Source organism: Salvelinus alpinus, chromosome 24 (assembly GCF_045679555.1).
Source record: "Salvelinus alpinus chromosome 24, SLU_Salpinus.1, whole genome shotgun sequence".
NCBI lineage: Eukaryota > Metazoa > Chordata > Actinopteri > Salmoniformes > Salmonidae > Salvelinus > Salvelinus alpinus.
The window spans coordinates 28,902,678-28,922,186 of NC_092109.1; the positions used below are offsets into that span (position 1 = coordinate 28,902,678).

At 42.7% G+C, this 19,509-nt stretch overlaps 2 protein-coding genes across 2 annotated transcripts; both read left to right on the forward strand.

Annotated features, from left to right (window-relative positions):
• Nucleotides 1-2,729: 2,729 nt before the first annotated feature.
• Nucleotides 2,730-5,835, forward strand: LOC139552493 (N-acetyllactosaminide beta-1,3-N-acetylglucosaminyltransferase 2). Its single transcript, XM_071364287.1, has 2 exons — nt 2,730-2,864; nt 3,558-5,835. The coding sequence occupies exon 2, from the start codon at nt 3,564-3,566 to the stop codon at nt 4,899-4,901; it is 1,338 nt and encodes a 445-aa protein (XP_071220388.1). The 5' UTR covers nt 2,730-2,864; nt 3,558-3,563; the 3' UTR covers nt 4,902-5,835.
• Nucleotides 5,836-6,223: 388 nt separating this feature from the next.
• Nucleotides 6,224-13,039, forward strand: LOC139552494 (U4/U6.U5 tri-snRNP-associated protein 1-like). The gene is made up of 20 exons (XM_071364288.1): nt 6,224-6,836; nt 7,274-7,328; nt 7,412-7,467; nt 7,596-7,722; nt 7,829-7,931; nt 8,064-8,141; nt 8,378-8,477; nt 8,607-8,752; nt 8,922-9,128; nt 9,334-9,443; nt 9,531-9,667; nt 9,780-9,904; nt 10,099-10,266; nt 10,479-10,589; nt 10,767-10,854; nt 10,988-11,078; nt 11,286-11,421; nt 11,560-11,649; nt 11,908-12,029; nt 12,820-13,039. The coding sequence occupies exons 1-20, from the start codon at nt 6,563-6,565 to the stop codon at nt 12,836-12,838; spliced, it is 2,343 nt and encodes a 780-aa protein (XP_071220389.1). The 5' UTR covers nt 6,224-6,562; the 3' UTR covers nt 12,839-13,039.
• The last annotated feature ends 6,470 nt before the right edge of the window (nt 13,040-19,509 follow it).

Below are 19,509 nucleotides of genomic sequence, written 5' to 3' on the forward strand. Positions count from 1 at the left end.
GCAGGGGCGCAGCCATGGGTGGGCCTGGGAGGGCATAGGCCCACCCACTTGGGAGCCAAGCCCAGCCAATCAGAATGAGTTTTTCCTCACAAAAGAGATTTATTACAGACAGAAATACTCCTCAGTTTCATCAGCTGTCCGGGTGGCTGGTCTCAGACGATCCCGCAGGTAAAGAAGCCAGATGTGGAGGTCCTGGGCTGGCGTGGTTATAAGTTGTCTGTGGTTGTGAGGCCGGTTGGACGTACTGCCAAATTCTTTAAAACGATATTGGAGGCGGCTTTTGGTAGAGAAAGGAACATTCATTCCTCTGGCAACAGCTCAGGTGGACATTCCTGCAGTCAGCATGCCAATTGCACGCTCCTTCAAAACTTGAGACATCTGTGGCATTGTGTTGTGTGACAAAACTGCACATTTAAGAGTGGCCTTTTATTGTCCCCAGCACAAGGTGCAGCTGTGTAATCATGATGCTGTTTAATCAACTTCTTGATATGCTACACCTGCCAGGTGGATGGATTATCTTGGAAAAGGAGAAATGCTCAATAATGTAATCAAATTTGTGTACAACATTTTTGAGAAATAAGCTTTTTGTGCAGATGGAAAATTTCTGGGATCTTTTATTTCAGCTCATGAAACATGGGACCAAAACTTTACATGTTGCATTTATATTTTTGTTCAGTATATATACACTGAGCATACAAAACATTAGTAATTAGTTTATGTCACCTGTTAAATCCACTTCAATCAGTGTAGATGACAGGGAGGAGACAGGTTAAAGAAGGATGTCTTAAGCCTTGAGACAATTGATACATGGATTGTGTATGTGTGCCATTCAGAGGGTGAATGAGCAAGACAAAATATGTAAGTGCCTTTGAACGAGGTATGGTAGTAGGTGCCAGGCGCACCAGTTTGTGTCAAGAACTGCAATGCTTCTTTTTCACGCTCAACAGTTTCCCATGTGTATCATGAATGGTCCACCACCAAGGACATCCAGCCAACTTGGCACAACTGTGGGAAGCATTGGAGTCAACATGAGCCAGCATCCCTGTGGAACGCTTTTGACACATGGTACTTCATGCCCCGGTGAATTAAGGCTGTTCTTAGGGCAAAAGGGGTGCAACTCAATATTAGGAAGGTGTTCCTAATATTTTGTACACTCAGTGTATATATTGTGGACTTTGTTGACTGGAAATGTGCACATGTGAAGGTGAAATCAACACAAAAAAATACTTTATTAATATAACGGCACATTAGTGAGTGATACTCTGAAGAAGCACAGAGGCTGCTGCTCTCTCCCCAGTGACTGTTGGACATTCAAGCCATGAGTGCCAGTTTGGAAATTATCGAACAGTTACATTATACAGTCAGTGGGACTGTCAGATTGCCATTGATGATTCAGATTTTCACTGAACCCGGATACACCCTGTTCACCATTACATAAGTGTTGGTTGGGAGGCAGGGTGGTGTGATTAGGTACCCTGGGGGCAGATCAATCAGCAGCCCCACTCTGGGACTCACATCCACTGCATGTGATCTGTGTGACAACAGCATCTCCAGCCAACAATAGTAGACAGGTACAGGCATAGTGAAACTGGGAAACACTTGATGTTGCCTTGCCAAGGACCTCAGTCCTTGGTCAATTTTTGGTTCCATCGTTGCATACAAACTGATGATGTCAGAGAAGAGAGGGAATGGGCCATGGCAGGTTTCAGTGAGCAAAAGGGACAGGGCGAGAGGAGGGAGAGCCATAGACCGGCAAGGAATCAAGGGGTAGAGAAATTATACTGATACGGGTGTCCCTCAATGCAGTTAACACGAAAGTGCTAAAACTAAAATGGCCTTAGAGGAATGGAGTTTTATTCAGGTTTGTACAATGTGTGTTTTCCGTGTGTGTTAACACTAAAGAGAGATAGTGGTGAAGCTTGAGGCAGTAGGCTATATGTTCACAATCCATATCATGAGAAAAGAAGTGTCAATTTTGAAGTAATCTTTGACATTCAAACTCAACTTAGCCTATGACCTTATAGCTGCAGACATGTTGTCCTCTATAGGCTGTTGTCCTCTAAAAAGTATGATATATTATTATGAAGCTGCCCTTATTATGTCTATATCCATCAATCAAACCATATAGTCAAATACAATTCTGCAATCAGAACAATGCAAATCTGAATGTATATGTTAAACAACTATGCTGAACGAAACTAGGTTGTCTGTGAATTGTAAATACCATGATTTTTACAATAAGCCTACTTCTTGGAGGAATTTGACTGTTTGTGTTTGTGGTGGGTGGGTGGACTCATATTTCAAACCCTCGTGACAGATGTCGTAGGCCTATGGGTGTGGTTTACCTTCTACCTTGTTGCCATCCATCCATAACGTACGTGCAAATGCTGACTTGTGGTGAATTCACCTGCGGAGCCTCTTCTGCATTCTTCAAGCTCTATGAATGATACCTATTGAACACAATGCTAACCAAAGCTAAGAATTCATATAATTATTTTGATTCAACTCAATGGGACGGTAGGAAAGAATATGGGCAATTTTGTTTTTCCTTTTCCTACCAATGGATAAATGAGGCGTCATGATTTTCTTAAATCTTGGGATGTTGACTAGCCTATGAACAACTTATGCAGCTTGCTCGATTATTGTACTTTGCTGGTGTTAATTTTCTAATTCGATGTTTAATATTAGTTTATTATGTATTCGACTTCTTAGAAGACGCTACTGTAAACCTAGTCTACAGCCATCACTAAAGGAGCAGAAAAGCATAAGAGGATCGAATAGTCAAAATGATGGATCTTCTATAACATTTTCTTTCCTCTACTGACGCTCACGTCTTCTCCACGCCTGAGCCTACAGTACATTTTGTAAGTTACTCCTGACCTTAGTCTTGTTATAAAATGAACAACAGTATGCTAATGTAATCGGTTGTAATGGAAACCTTATTTTAGCTAATAATGTAGGTCTACATTTTGTCTTTAGGATATTATTCCAAATGTATTCATTATAACCTCTAAGTTGTATGTGATTGTTGATCTTTTGGGGGGGTTCATGATGGCAAACATACATTCACAATAGCAAAATGTAGACAAAACTATGTGGGTTAATAACCTTGAAATGAGTATTACATGGAAGTTGTTATATCTCTGGTAACTGGATGTTTGTTAGTTTATTTTCACCAACTTTGAGAGGAATAGGAAACATGGTATACCTTCAGCTTTCCTAATCAATGTTGTGTTGAAAGGTACATGATGTAAATATCTTGGGCTGTGTGATGCTCTGAGTCCTTGGCCAAGCACAGATAACAAGCCTCTCTGGAGCATCACCTAGGACACTGACCCTCAGAGACCTGCAGTTGCCTCTAGTTCTGACTGGCTGTATCCCCTTATTGGTCTCACATTAATAAAACAAAGTACCTCATTTTGATAACTACTTATGCTCTTCATTTAACCCGTTTATATGCTCATGTTTTTTTTGCCAGTGAGTTGCTAACCCCCCCTCCTCTATTTCTCGCTCTCTCTCTCTCTTCATTCTTTCTATTCATGTCCTATTGCATGCAGCAGCCAATGGCCCGATGCCGATGCAATGGAACGATCTTGTGCCTCTGCCTCATGCCCTGTGTGATGATGGGACATCTCCTGGTTTATATCATGGTGTCCATATTTGTATCCATATCCTACTCCCCTCCCCACCTACCTGTCCACTTTGTTGCCCCAGGGGTCTCTGCCAACTCTGGGGCACTGGCCTCCCATCCCCTGGGCCCCTTCTGGAACCTTCGCCTGGAGGACAGTGCTTTGTGGAACCAGCTTCAGCATCTCTGGGACCGGCGCCATAACCCCATTTTGAGGGGCAACTCAACTGCAGGTATGATCACAAGGATTAGCACTCAGCCACCAGAGATGGAGGTCTCCTCAGACTGTGGCCCAGACAAGTGCTGGCTGCCTCACCTACCTGACTTCAATACCCTGCCAGAGCAGATGAGGGCATTCGTCCAGTCCATGCATTGCAGGGTGTACCCCTTCCTCATGAACCAGCCCAGAGTGTGTGCTGGCAATGAAAGCACTGGGCCGGAGCTACCTATGCTGCTAATGACCATCAAATCCCAGGTGGGTAACTTTGAGAACAGGCAGGCTATCCGGGAAACATGGGGGAGAAGTGGCTGGGTGAAGGGGGAGCTCGGGGGGAGAGGTGGGCTGGTGCGCACAGTCTTTCTGCTGGGTAGACAGGACTCGACAACGGGCCCTCACCCAGACCTTGGGGGCCTCCTGATGCTGGAGAGCCAGCAGTATGGGGACATCCTGCAGTGGGACTTCAGGGACACTTTCTTTAACCTGACCCTGAAAGATCTGCTTTTCTGGCATTGGCTTCAGAACCACTGTCCAGGGGCACAGTTTGTCTTCAAGGGTGATGATGATGTTTTTGTTAGGACAAGTTCTCTCCTGGACTACCTGCATAAACAGAGGGAGGAGAACGGCATGTGGAGCGCAGATAGGAACAAAACTGAGAAGATAAAGGATTTATTTGTGGGGGATGTAATTCAGAATGCAATGCCAAACCGACAGCCAACCACCAAATACTATATCTCAGAGAGTTTTTACAAAGGTGCATACCCACCATATGCTGGTGGAGGAGGGGTGGTGTACTCTGGTGCACTTGCTATGCGTCTGAGACAAGTGTCAGAGAGGGTGCATCTGTTCCCCATCGATGATGTGTATCTGGGCATGTGCCTCCACAGACTTGGGGTGGCCCCCATCCATCACCCTGGATTTTATACCTTTGATCTCCCAGAAACAGAGAGGGAGAAGCCTTGTTCTTACAGCTCTGTGCTACTGGTTCATAAGCGAAACCCTAAAGAGATGCTCACACTATGGAGGCGGCTGCAGAGTCCACCCTTACCATGCTGAAGAAACTAGACCACCAGACCACAGTCATTAGGCTGTGGTGTAAAGTACTTAAGTACAAATACTTTAAAGTACTACTTAAGTCGTTTTTTGGGGTATCTGTACTTTACTATTTATGTTTTGACAACTTTTACTCCACTACATACCGAAAGAAAATAATGTACTTTTTATTCCATACGTTTTCCCTGACACCCAAAAGTACTCGTTACATTTTGAATTCTTAGCAGGACAGGAAAATGGTTCAATTCATGCACTTATCAAAAGAACATCCCTGATCATCCCTACTGTTTCTGATCTGGCGGACTCACTAAATACAAATGCTTCGTTTGTAAATATTGTCTGAGTGTTGGAGTAAGCCCCTGGCTATCCGTAAAATTAAAAAAGCAAAAATCATGCCGCCTGGTTTGCCTAATATAAGGAATTTGAGAAGATTTATACTTTTGATAATTAAGTATATTTGAGCAATTACATGTACTTTTGATACTTAAGTATATTTAAAACCAAATACTTTTAGACTTATTCAAGTAGTATTTTACTGGGTGACTTGCACTTTTATTTGAGTAATTTTCTATTAAGGTATCTTTATTTTTACTCAAGTATGACAATAGGGCTCTTTTTCCACCACTGCCATTAGGGCAATGGTGACCATAGCTTCAATCCTCTGTGCTTAAGTTACTTAATTTACTTGTCTCAGAACATGTCATCAAGAGATTTTAAGTCTGTTTCATTCCAATTCCAATAAAATCAATTCAACTGTCAGTTGAATTTTTTGCTTGATGTTCAAATAAATAAATAATTGTATTTCACATGTAGATAGAAACACATTTATTTATGTGAAATTGAGAAATAGTTGTTATAGGCTTTTTACAATTTAACCATACGGTATTTGTGCTGGCTATTCTCAAGTGGCATGTTATGTATATGAAAATACAAACTTTTAATAACATAGTCATAGATTTTGTATGACACAATATCATATATCATGAGACTTGCAAATACATTTTTTATTTATTTAAAAATATTATTTTTCACCTTATCTCTTCTATTTTTATTTTCAACAAAACATTGGCCTAGTTCACTCTACTTCACTGTGTCAAACAAAATGTCACAGTGTGAAGTTGGTATTTTCACAACAGTAGGCTATCATCAAAACCACAAATATAACTCAAAAATATTACCTGCAAATAGACTTATTCAACACAATCCAGGGAAAACGAAATCACTTCGTGTACTTCAGATGGAAGTATCAGGAGTCGGTTTTCTCACATAGTTCATTCAACAACAAAAAGTATTTGTTCTGAAGTGACGTTTCATTTGACCCCGGAAATAAATTTAAAAAGGTCATTCTCAAGTCGTCCACTCGTTTCCAGTGCGATTTGTGTTTTTGTTCACACGTAAGTAAAGACTTGCTTAAACAATTTGTTGCAGCTTGCCCTGAGATGGGGTTTTACGAGCAATGTTTTTGACTATAGTTTTACGTTTTTTCTCTAGCCATATAACTTAATAAAATATCTTAATCGTCTACTGACTGTCAACAATCGCTGGCACGTTACCTTAGCTAGCGAATATAAACGTTAACTGTTGCATACGGTCAGGTAAAGTTAGTAGTATTTTTTTTTTTTTTAACTAGCTAGCAAGCACTTTTACATAACATAACAAGGAAGATGGGTTCGTCGAAAAAACACAAGGAAAAGGGCCGTGATAAAGATAAGGATGCCGAAGAACGTGGTCACCGCGAACACAAAAAACACCGTCATAAGGACCGGGAGAGGGACAAGGAACGAGATAGCAACCGAGAGCGGGAGAAAAGGAAACGGTCCAGATCGAAGGAAAGGAGTGGACGGGGTTCCGAGAGAGACGGTCGCAGTAAAGGGGAGAGGAGTACTGGGGAGCCTCGCGTAAAGAAAGAAAAAGTGGAGCCCGGATGTGAGGGCACAGGTAAATACATCAGTCATGCAGATTTCCACATACACAAACATTCATAACTACATCTTATCAGTGCGCAATACACTAAATTATAAACTAGGTGGTTCGAGTCCTGAATGATGATTGGCTGACAGCCGTGGTATATCAGAATGTATACCATGGGTATGACAAAATATTTATTTTTGCTAATTATGTTGGTAACCAGTTTATAATGGCAATAAGGCACCTCGGGGGTTTGTGGTATATGGCCAGTATACCACGACTAAGGGCTGTATCCAGGCACTCCACATTATGTTGTGCTTAAGAACAGCCTTTAACTGTGGTATATTGGCCATATACCACAGTATATGGGGCCTTAGTGCTTAAATAGTCTGACCTATTGCATATATGACATCGAAGATGCCAGGTTTTCTCCTGTGTTGTTGACTTAAATTGTTATTTTCCTCTAGAAATTGCACCACAGTCTGCAAGTGGAGATGCCTCGCTTACCATTGAAGAGACAAAGTAAGTGAAAGACAGACATTGAATGATGGTGCACTGATGGTGGTCAATTCTGAATAACTCTTCCCTGGTTTTCTTTCTAACAGCAAGCTGAGGGCCAAGCTTGGTCTGAAGCCTCTGGAAATGACTGACACCACTAAAGGTGAGGCAAACTTAAGCCATGTTACTTCTCTGACTAGAACTAGATGACCATGTTTGTAGTAGTAAGGTCATGTGAGACTTGCTGATTTGTAATTTTACTGACTCACCCCTCCCTGTCTGCTGCCCCAGAGCTCGGCACGAAGGAGCAGCCAATTGTTGCAGAGACGATCAACCCAGTGTACATTAAACAGCAGAAAGAGATGCGGGAGAAACTGGCAGCTCTGAAGGAAAAGAGGCTTCTCAATAAGAAACTGGGGTAAGGTCTAAATGGCAGGAAGGCTGTACATAAACCAACTTGGACTATAGTAGTTAGTGATTCAATTCATTTATTTTTTCTCTTCCTCTCCTGCTGTGGTTTTCAGGAAAGTGAAGACCTTAGCAGAAGAAGACTGGCTGGATGACACTGTTGCCTGGGTTGAGAGGAGCCGGAAGATGGCCAAAGAGAAAGAACTGGCAGAGAAGAGAGTGAGTAGGGTGGGAACCATGGGGGAAGGAGGAGGGCTGTGAGATGAAGGGAGCTGTTTGTGTGTATTAGTCATGATGTTATTTTGTATTCAGTTTTTAATTGGTTCCTTTATTTCCTTTCTTTCCCTATAGGCCAAGCTTCTGCAGGAGATGGATGAGGAGTTTGGTGTGAGCAATCTGGTGGAGGAGGAGTTTGGACAGACCAACAAGGTCAAATCTTCTCGTGTTGAATATCTCAACTGCTTAACTTACTGGTTTGTGTGTGTGATTGCAAGCTAGATATAAACAGCATTCCGGCAATATGCCAGTCTCCCCCCCCCCCCCCTGTAAAGTCACTACCCCTAAGGGGGGCACTTTATGTCTTGATTCTGTGCAGACTGAGTCAAGTGATCTGATGTGAGAGAATGCCTCTAGGTCTTATGTTCTTATGCTTGTCTTTGTTATAGGCCGCTTACAGCTCTCGGGACCTAAAGGGTCTCACTGTGCAGCACAAGATGGAGTCATTTAATGAAGGGGAGACTGTCATTCTTACACTGCAAGACAAAGGTGAGAGCAGGTTGAAATGTTACCAATAACACACAAATATATTAATGAAGACCATGCTTAAGCCAGATCCACATCATAAAAATAGGGGTGCATGCCCACCCACTCATTGCCCTTTTGTGTGTCTTTCAGGTGTGCTTGATGAAGAGGGGGGCGATGTTCTTGTAAATGTGGGTCTGGTGGACAAAGAAAATGCTGAGAAGAATGTGGAGTTGAAGAAGAAAAAGCCTGATTACAAAGCCTATGAAGAGGACGAGAGTGTGGATGACATGGTTACGGTAAGGACGAGAGTGTGGATGACATGGTTACGGTAAGGACGAGAGTGTGTGGATGACATGGTTAGGGTAAGAAATGCAGTGTCAACTTAGTTTTTCATTATTTCTGAAATACTGGCATGTCACTCTCACCGCTTAATTCAATCTCACTGTCCAATGTCCACCTCTGCAGTTCAAGCCGCGCACTGTGCTGGGCAAGTATGATGAGGAGATTGATGGAGAGAAGAAGAAGAGTTTCCGGCTGAGCAAAGGGGGCTGTGCTGAGGGGGAACGGGAACGGGAGCTCCTGGCCATCAGGGAGACCCTGAGGAACCAGGCCCAGTCCCTGGAGATGCCTGCTCTCGCTATTGCCTCAGAGTACTACACACCCCAGGAGATGGTGAGGGCTGTGGGGAGGGGGTGCTCTGGAGAGGGCCTTGGAAGCTGTCCTTTGGATATGTTTGCTCTTGTCTCAGATGTAATGCTTGAATGCATTTTCTTTTGAATATTAAGTCTGTGTGTTTGAGAATTGTTCACACACTATGAGTTATCATTAATTGTTGTCATTATTCACAGGCAGGTTCTTACTTATTTTGTTATTATAGGTGGGCTTTAAGAAGACCAAGCAGCGCGTCAGGAAGATCAGGAAGAAGGAGAAGGCATTGCCTGATGAGCTCCAATTAGACGACACACGCAACACCGACTTTGGCTCCAGGTTCTGCTCCCATCAGCTTCGCTTCAATCTGAATGACAGAGTAGCCTTTATTTTATAATTTTTTCTGACTCTTTCTCTCTTCTTCAGGGCTCGGGGTCGGGGTCGCAAGCAGTTGGATGAGGAGGGCCAGGAAGGGGTGAAGGAGCGTGTTATCATACCGGGACTAGATGTACCCCAACAGTCAGATGACATCAGGATGGCGGACATGGACATCAGTGACGATGGTGGGGGAGACATCTGTTAGTGGTTTAGTGATGAGCTAAATGCATGTCTGGTTCACTCATGCCTGGTTTACTTCAATATTATGACAACACTTACTCTTTATTTTTCCTTCAGAGAACTTCACCCCCCCTGATCCGGCTGTGCTGGAGGAGGACGAGGCAGAGCAGGAGCTGCAAAAGCAGCTGGAGAAACAGCGAAAACTGAAACAGAAACAGCTGCTCAAAAACTCTGGGGAAAAGGTGTGAGCATTCTGTTCAGAGCTGTTCCTCTTTACGATCCTAGAATATCACTGTGTCCAAAGATCAGTATACTGGATAGGATCTCTCCTTTGACAATGGAAAACAGCAATATTGAGTGGATTACTAACAAATCTGTTGTGATATTTAATCACCAATAAATGTTTAAACATTGTTCTCACTCTCTTGGCCCTCAGGTGGCAGAGCAGGTCCGAGGGCTTGCAAGAGGGGACGACAGTGACGATGAAGAAGACAAGAACAACCTGAACATTGTGTTCAACGCCACCTCTGAGTTCTGCAGAACTCTGGGTGACATCCCCACCTACGGCCTGTCGGGAAACCGAGAGGACCAGGAGGACATCATGGTGGGTACAGTGCAAGAGACAGGCTATAGCTAACTGTTTTAAAAACATTTTAAAAAGATGTACATCATTAGAATTGCCACATGACCACCTCATGAACAAGGAAGCGATTCCAATTGTATTCTAATGTGCTCAGTAGGGAGAATTGAAATAACCATGAGCTCTGTGTGTTTGCGCTTGAACACTGGTTTGTCTCTTGTATTCTTCTGTTGTAGGATTTCGAGCAGGAGGCGGAGAGAGATGGCGCTGGCGGTTCAGACTCCGATGGGGATGAGAATGTTGGCTGGAGCATCGTCAATGTGGATGAGGAGCAGAAGCAGCCTGATGTGAGTCATCCTTGTAGTCTCATGCATTTACCAGTAGTGCTCATTTTGTCCTCTAGTAGGTAATATAGAGAATAACATACCATGACCCATAAGAATACGCAAAGCTTTTTCCCCCTGAACTACTGAAGTGAAAATGTGTCAGCTGGATGTGCTTGACTTGCCTCTGCTATCTCGTAGTTCGCCACAGCCTCGACCACCATCCTGGATGAAGAACCCATTGTCAACTCTGGGCTGGCTGCTGCCTTGGCACTCTGCAAGAATAAGGGTAAGAGATTGGGGGTAGACAGCCCCACTTTGACAGTATTTGTTTAGAAAAGGATTGTCCTGTTTATCTATTCCTCTTGTCTCCTATCTCCATAGTTTCGTTCATGCTCTCATACTCTTCTTCTCTCCCTTAGGTCTCTTGGACACTCAAATGCAGAAGATATCCCGTGTCCGTGCACCTACCGGTGCCCTGCCCAATGATAACTACAGCATTGAGGACAAGATGTGAGCTACCTCTACTTTTTGTGCTTATATGCTAGTTAAATAATCACCACTTTCTCAGGCATTGCAAAAGTTACAACATAAATAAAATGGCATGTATTTAGTAATTTACCTTTTTTTGGGGGGCTCAAAGCCTGGTTTGCTCTTGTGTAATGTATGAAAACACGTTAGCCTCCATGGAATACTCTATCCTTGTTTCTCCAACTCTAGGACTATAGATGACAAGTACAGTCGAAGGGAGGAATATAGAGGCTTCACCCAGGACTTCAAGGAGAAGGACGCCTACAAGCCAGACGTCAAGATTGAGTATGTGGATGAATCTGGACGGAAGCTCACTCCCAAAGAGGTACATTGTTATTTAAAATTCCCTTAAAATCATTGACATGCAGAATGATGATTTTGTCAAATGTGTCAATTGCTGTTTTTAATGTAGGTAAATGGTGCTCATTGAGAATATTTCACGCTAGCCCTATTCTTTCTCTAGGCTTTCCGGCAGCTCTCACATCGGTTCCATGGGAAGGGGTCTGGCAAGATGAAGACTGAGAGGAGGATGAAAAAGCTGGAAGAGGAAGCGGTATGTCTAACTAAGCTCACTCAAAGATTATTATTTATTTGAACTGAAATCTGAACTTTTTTTTTCTTTCTCTGATACTTTATCGCATATGGCTTTCAATTGAATAACACTTTATTTTCAGGCCTTACTAGAAAATTCATGTTGCAGGGCTTGCCCAATTTGAGTCCTTGAGGATATGACCTAGCAAGCTTCCAGTCTAGTCAGTGGTTTGACCGAGTATGTATTTAAATACCTCTCCCCCCACGTGTCTCTTATCAGCTGCTGAAGAAGATGAGCAGTAGTGATACCCCTCTAGGAACTGTCGCTTTGCTTCAGGAGAAACAGAAGTCACAGAAAACCCCCTACATTGTTCTGAGTGGGAGTGGGAAGAGCATGAATGCGTGAGTATTTTACCAACCTCTTTATTTTTCCTTTCTTTCACACTGTCTTGTATGTATTTCTAGTCTAATTACAGTGACACTTTTTGTGATTGATTAAACCTGGGATGGGCAACTGGCACCCCCCTTTTTGTAGGAACTCAGTCGGGGTCTCAACTTACTGTTGAGAATATGAATAGTAGAATACACAAGGTGCGATTTTGAAATTTGGTTGTGCATCAGCAGTTTCTCTCATGTCAGTCACTGACTGATACTCAATTTGCCCGTGTCTGCAAAAAAAAAAAAAAAAGGTAAATTAGTCTAGCGGCCAGTTATCTGAATTGTAGTACTCATGGTAAAATGACCAACCGGCGGGCTCCTGTTGATTCAGTTAGTCACCCCCACTCAGTTACATTCAACTGCAAACCTTTCTCTCCGCCCATGGCAAAATGTGTAAATGTGCAGGAAAGGAACTCTAAAACAACTTTTTACAACAAAATGTCACTTGGGGCTCCCCAAAAGGCTGGCTGACTGCGTGTGTGGGAACGTAGACCCGCGAGCCACTGCGGTCCCTCGTGAGTTCTGATTGGGTTAAATGTATCCCCCTTTACCCCCTTTTTTTTGTGGCCCAACCCCATCAGTTTCCCATCCGTGGATTACACAGAGCAGGGTTGCAAGTGACAGCTCAGAGTATTTCATTTCAATGTTTTTAATTTTAAGGAGAATGTGAACTGAGTATGTACCTAGTTATTCTTCACACTACTGTCTGTTTCCCTCTTAATATGCTTTGTCTGTAATCCTCCTCTTTCCCCAGAAACAACATCACCAAATAGATGTGGTTGAGGGATCTGACCAGTGAGGATGCGGGCCGTGCACCATTACAGACACACTGATGTTAAGTTTATTTTCCTTATTGAATAAAATCAAGTAGCTGCCTATTACTGTGTGTAAAGAAAGTCGTTGTTGCTTTTGACTCTGGATTTGTCTACAGTGATTATAATTTGTTATTTACATACATTAAAGATTTGACATGACTTCGTCTGGTTCCTTTATTTTCTTAATTTGTTTGCAGCATGTGAATGCTTGCAGTTGATGTAGAAGGTACATACCTGATTAGTAGTGCTGAGCGATTAGTGCTTTTTGAGTTCGCATTTGGTTAGATTCTTTTTTTTTTTAATCACGGTTTTCAGTTGATTATTTTTGTACACATGCATTATGAAATTACATGTTTTGAGCTTCAAAATCCCAAAATAGTGAACATTCAATTGCCAATGTATTGCATTGTCTGTTAGGTCCATATAGGAAATTACTATGAAATAAAATATTTCAGTTGTGTATATTACTTAGTTTTATTTAATGACATTGGTTGTGTTTGTACATTCAATCTGGAGTGTGCTCTGGGTTTACGTAAATTCAGAGCGTTGCGCTCTCGGAGCGTACACTGGACGCTCTGCCCGGCGAGTAGGGTTGATAGCGTTCTGACCTCACAACGGCAGTCAAGCGCCCAAGTTAATTGGCTAGCATGCTAGCTACTTCCAGACACATGAGAAAACCCAGTGGTGGAAAAATTACCCAATTATCATACTTGAGTAAAAGTAAAGATACCTGAATAGAAAATTACTCAAGTGAAAGTCACCCAGTAAAATACTACATGAAGTGAAAGTATTGTTTTAAATATACTTAAGTATCACGAGTACATGTAATTGCAAAAATATACCTGAGTATCAAAAGTAATAGTATAAATCACTTAAAATTCCTTATATTAAGCAAACCAAGCGGCGCCATTTTACTCGCCCTAGCAGAGATGGTTAGGCTGTTTCCATGTTATCCAGAACATTGGTGTCTAACTGCTGCTGGCAACAATTTAATTATACATTTTTGCCGACGTTTACTGACACCGGCCATATTCAACGTGTTCAACATATTCAACATTTCTGCGCTCTGGAGTCGTAGATAGCCAGAGCGGATTTACGAACGCATCCCTTTATAATGATTAATTCCTTAAAGTCAACTCAAATTTTGCTCAGGTGGTGTCAGGCAGTAGCAGAGCGCATTCTCCTGTCTCAATTGTCTCACCTAAGTGAAACCGCTGAAAACACTGTCAGCCAAACCGATGTCTAGCCAGTCTCAACTAGCAATGAGAGACTGGGGGCAAGTAGCGGAAGGCACTAAATGCATTTTCAATATTTTTACAATCGTAGCTATTTTAATGCATACTTTTGCTTAGATTAGAGCTTTCTGGTATGGGATAAGACGTGAAGTTGTGAAATCGTGTGCACGTGATGCAGGCTACAGTACAGTAACGTTAGCATTATTTTCGATTCCAGTGTAGGGAACAGTTTTATTCAACATGTCAGTATCATTCATGTATTAGCTAATACATATTTAATGCTGTGAAAATCGTGATATTTGCCTTGTATTTCAATCTACGCATGCGTATGGGTCTGCAATGTATTGCAATGTTAGGTATGCTATTAAATTCCCTTGACATTCTGCAAGCATGAATACTTTACAATAATGAAAAATATTAACACAATGCATTTTACTATTTGCCCATGTAGATCTGACATGCATTTCCCAGTTGTTCTGGGATTGATTTGCACTTTTCGCACCAAAGTACGTTCATCTCTGAGACAGAACGCTTCTCCTTCCTGAGCGGTATGACAGCTGCGTGGTCCCATGGTGTCTATACGTGCGTACTATTGTTTGTACAGATGAACGTAGTACCTTCAGTTGTTTGGAAATTGCTCCCAAGGATGAACCAGACTTGTGGAGATCTACAATTATTTTCCTGAGGTCTTGGCTGATTTCTTTTGATTTTCCCATGATGTCAAGCAAAGAGGCACTGAGTTTGAAGGTAGGCCTTGAAATGCATCCACAGGTACACCTCCAATTGACTCAAATTATGTCAATTAGCCTATCAGAAGCTTCTAAAGCTATGACATAATTTTCTGATATTTTCCAAGCTGTTTAAAGTCACAGTCAATTTAGTGTATGTAAACTTCTGACCCACTGGAATTGTGATACAGTGAATTATAAGTGAAATAATCTGTAAACAATTGTTGGAAAAATTACTTGTGTCATGCACAAAGTAGATGTCCTAACCGACTTGCCAAAACTATAGTTTGTTAACAAGAAATTTGTGGAGTGGTTGAAAAACGAGTTTTAATGACTCCAACCTAAGTGTATGTAAACTTCCGACTTCAACTGTGTATAACTAAATCTAGTAGCTGTCACCATTCATTTTGCGGCTTGGCTGTAGATTTGCTCTCATGGTGCTAAGAATGCTTAGTATTGTAGCTGTCACTTATGTATTCTCTGTATGTACAGTGCATTCGGAATGTATTCAGACCCCTTCACTTTTTCCACATTTAGTTACCTTACAGCTTTATTCTAAAATGAACCAACCAAATAAAATCCCCAATCTACACACAATACCCCATAGAGAAAAGGTTTTTAGAAAATTTTGCAAATGTATAAAACAAATACAAAATAAATACCTTATTTATGTAAGTATTCAGACCCTTTGATTTGAGATTTGAAATTGAGCTCAGTTTCATTGATCATCCTTGAGATGTTTCTGCAACTTGATTGGAGTAGGTTTTCACCCAGGATGTCTCTGTACTTTGCTCTGTACATCTTTCCCTTGATCCTGACTAGTCTCCCAGTCCCTGCTGCTGAAAAACACCCCCGCAGCATAATGCTGCCACTACCATGCTTCACCGTAGGAATGGTGCCAGGTTTCCTCCAGATGTGATGCTTGGCATTCAGGCCAAAGAGTTCAATCTTAGTTTCATCAGACCGGAGAATCTTGTTTCTCATGGTCTGAGAGTCTTTAGGGGCCTTTTGGCAAACTCCAAGCGGGCTGCCATGTGTCTTTTGTCTGAGTAATGAATGGCTTCTGTCTGGCCACTATATCATAAAGGCCTGATTGGTGGAGTGCTGCAGAGATGGTTGTCCTTCTGGAAGGTTCTCCTAACTCCACAGAGGAACTCTGGACTCTTTCTGAGTGACCATCAGGTTCTTGGTCACCTCCCTGACCAAGGCTCTTCTCCCCCGATTGCTCAGTTTGGACGGGTGGCCAGCTCTAGGAAGAGTCTTGGTGGTTCCAAACTTCTTCAATTTAAGAATGATGGAGGCCATTGTGTTCTTGGGGTTGAGGTCAGTGCTCTGTGAAGGCCAGTCAAGTTCTTCCACACGGATCTCGACAAACCATTTTTGTGTGGACCTCGCTTTGTGCATGGGTCATTGTCATGCTGAAACAGGAAAGGGCCTTCCCCAAACTGTTGCCACAAAGTTGGAAGCACAGAATTGTTCAGAATGTCATTGTATGTTGTAGCGTTAAGATTTCCCTTCACTGGATCTAAGGGGCCTTGCCTGAACCATGAAAAACAGTCCCAGACCATTATTCCTCCTCCACCAACTTTACAGTATGCATTCGGGCAGGTAGTGTTGTACTGCCAGATGTTGAAGCGAGATTCATCATTCCAGAGAACGCGTTTCCACTGCTCCAGAGTCCAATGGCGGCGAGCTTTACACAGCCGGCGCTTGGCATTGCGCATGGTGATCTTAGGCTTGTGTGCGGCTGCTCTGCCATGGAAACCCATTTCATTAAGCTCCCGAAAAACGGTTATTTTGCTGACGTTGCTTTGAGAGGCAGTTCTGAACTCTGTGAGTGTTGCAACCGAGGACAGACAATTTTTACACGCTACATGCTTCAGGACTCGATGGTCCCGTTCTGTGAGCTTGTGTGGCCTACCACTTCGCGGCTGAGCTGTTGTTGCTCCTAGACGTTTCCACTTCACATTAACAACACCTACAGTTGACCGGGGCAGCTCTAGCAGGGCATACATTTGATGAACTGACTTGTTGGAAAGGTGACATCCTATGACAGTGCCATGTTGAAAGTCACTAAGCTCTTCAGTACGGGCCATTATACTGACAATGTTTGTCTGTGGAGATTGCATTGCTGTGCGCTCAATTTTATACATCTGTCAGCAGCGGGTGTGGCTGAAATAGCTGAATCCCCTAATTTGAAGGGGTGTCCACATACTTTTAAAAAATGGGCCTCACAATGGGCCTCAGGAACTCGTCATAGTATTTTTGTGCATTCAAATGGCCATCGATAAAATGCAATTGTGTTTGTTGTCCGTAGCTTATGCCTGCCCATACCATAACCCCACCTCCGACATGGGAAACTCTATTATCAAAATGTCATGTCAGGGTAAGCCTACACGAAACAGCCCTTATTTTAAGTTTCTAAAATCCCCTATGGGCAAAATGAATGGTTGAAATACAATTGGAACCATTTCCCTGTTTGACCGCTAAGTTTTTATGGGTATTATGACACCACCACTGAGGGGCTCTACTGAACCTCAGTGATTATTGAGCTTGGATACTGCCGTTGGACATCACGCAACGCTGGCAGCTGATGGCGATAGAGCTCGCCAGCTTGTAGTCCTAAAACGCGGAAATATGTTTTCTCCGGTTTGTTCAGCCATCCCTATGCGCAAAATGAATGGGGACATAATACGGTTTTGGAATAAACGCCTAAAATATGGTCTGAGGTTAGGAGATATTATGCTTTTTGTTCTATGAGATAGCAGTTAACATGACCTTTATGAATTATGAAGCCTTTGTGATTTGTTTTTATTATTACTTAAATTCTTCAAAATTCACAGTGACCATTTGCTGATGAAGATTATCTCAAAGAACAAAACGTATAAGATGTGTTTATCCAAAACCGCCATTAATTTTCCTCATGGGCTTTGTCCAATGAACCATGGCGGAGTTTCTGCCCGCTAAAAGACGCAATTACGGCCTCCCGGGTGGCGCAGTGGTCTAGAGCACTGCATCGCAGTGCTATGCTGCGCCACCAGAGTCTGGGTTCGCGCCCAGGCTCTGTCGCAGCCGGCCGCGACCGGGAGGTCCGTGGGGCGACGCACAATTGGCTTAGCGTCGTCCGGGTTAGGGAGGGTTTGGCCGGTAGGGATATCCTTGTCTCATCGCGCTCCAGCGACTCCTGTGGCGGGCCGGGCGCAGTGCGCGCTAACCGAGGGGGCGGGTGCACGGTGTTTCCTCCGACACATTGGTGCGGCTGGCTTCCGGGTTGGAGGCGCGCTGTGTTAAGAAGCAGTGCGGCTAGGTTGGGTTGTGCTTCGGAGGACGCATGACTTTCGACCTTCGTCTCTCCCGAGCCCGTACGGGAGTTGTAGCGATGAGACAAGATAGTAATTACTAGCGATTGGATACCACGAAAATTGGGGAGAAAAGGGGATAAAATTTTAAAAAATAAATAAATAAATAAATAAATAAAAAAATTTTTAAAAAAAGACGCAATTACTGTGTAGTGTCGGAGGCGTAAAAGTGTATCCACAGAGTTTCTAAACCCAGAAGCGCAACATCGTGAAACAGTCCGGGCGGCGTTTGGGGTTGGAGAAGTGAAACATTATTCTTAAATTGTTAATTTTCTCGAAATCGTTTGGGAATGACCTAGTATGCTAGGTCAAAAGGTTGAGATTTATTTGCTAAATTATTATTATAAGTAGATTTACATTATACAATATGGGAAAGTGGAAAATTAACATTTATGAAACAGTTTTTTAAATGAACTTCATGAGCTATAACATGAAGTAACGGAAGCGGAAATAGCACAACGGACGGATAAGGAAGTGATATTGGAATTTGTGAAAATTGATCTCATACACAACCAGTGAGGTAGCTACCGACTTCGTGGTTGGAAACGGGCACAACCCGTATACCTTCAGAAACAAGGTAATAAGTCAACATTGATCTTCCTTTATTCAAGAGAAACGATAAAAAAACAGGTATGCTATTGTTTTAATGTTGTAAACGTCTACGCTTGATCTAAGTCTCAAATTGGTGGCACAGGAGGAGACCGCGGTGCAGGTTAAAGTTAGGTAACGTTAGCTAGTTGGCGCACAATCAGTTTTACATTAGTAAACATTTAATAGCCATGTGAGTTTCGATTTAAATTGTGATCCAACCAGTTGCGTAGCTAGAAACTAGTTATTTCGTACTTTTTATCACACCCATTTGTTAGCTAGCTGCCTGGGTTGTTTTGCTTGCTAGTTAACTAATGTTAGCTAGCTGACTCACGAAGTTGTTCGGCGCGCAGTTTAAGACTTTCAAAAATGTGCGCATGCTGACTATTTAGTAAACTAGCAATATAGCTGTGCATGCATTTAAGTAGATATTGATCCAGGGCCCGGTGTTTCCCATAACCATCGTTATTAACGTTGCACTTAAACGCTCGGAATCTAACGCTTGTTTCAGACCACTCGTAGAACAGCTGTCATTAGATGTATTTTTTTTGTTATCTTCCTGCGCCACTTTATGTACAGATCTCCGCTAAACAGCCCAATATTGGATTAAAGGAGCAGGGCCGGTTCCAGGCATAAGCTGTCGCTTAAAGGCGTCCTCATGCTTCCCAGTCAGAACAGTCGGGTTTAACGGCGGTTGGCATCCAATGTTAATGGTGCAT

Coding starts and splice junctions, on each gene's coding strand:
- LOC139552493 (XM_071364287.1), top strand. CDS start 3,564: ATGGCCCGATGCCGATGCAATGGAACGATCTTGTGCCTCTGCCTCATG.
- LOC139552494 (XM_071364288.1), top strand. CDS start 6,563: ATGGGTTCGTCGAAAAAACACAAGGAAAAGGGCCGTGATAAAGATAAG. Junction 6,837..7,273: donor GCCCGGATGTGAGGGCACAG/GTAAATACATCA, acceptor ATTTTCCTCTAG/AAATTGCACCACAGTCTGCA. Junction 8,753..8,921: donor GTGTGGATGACATGGTTACG/GTAAGGACGAGA, acceptor CCACCTCTGCAG/TTCAAGCCGCGCACTGTGCT.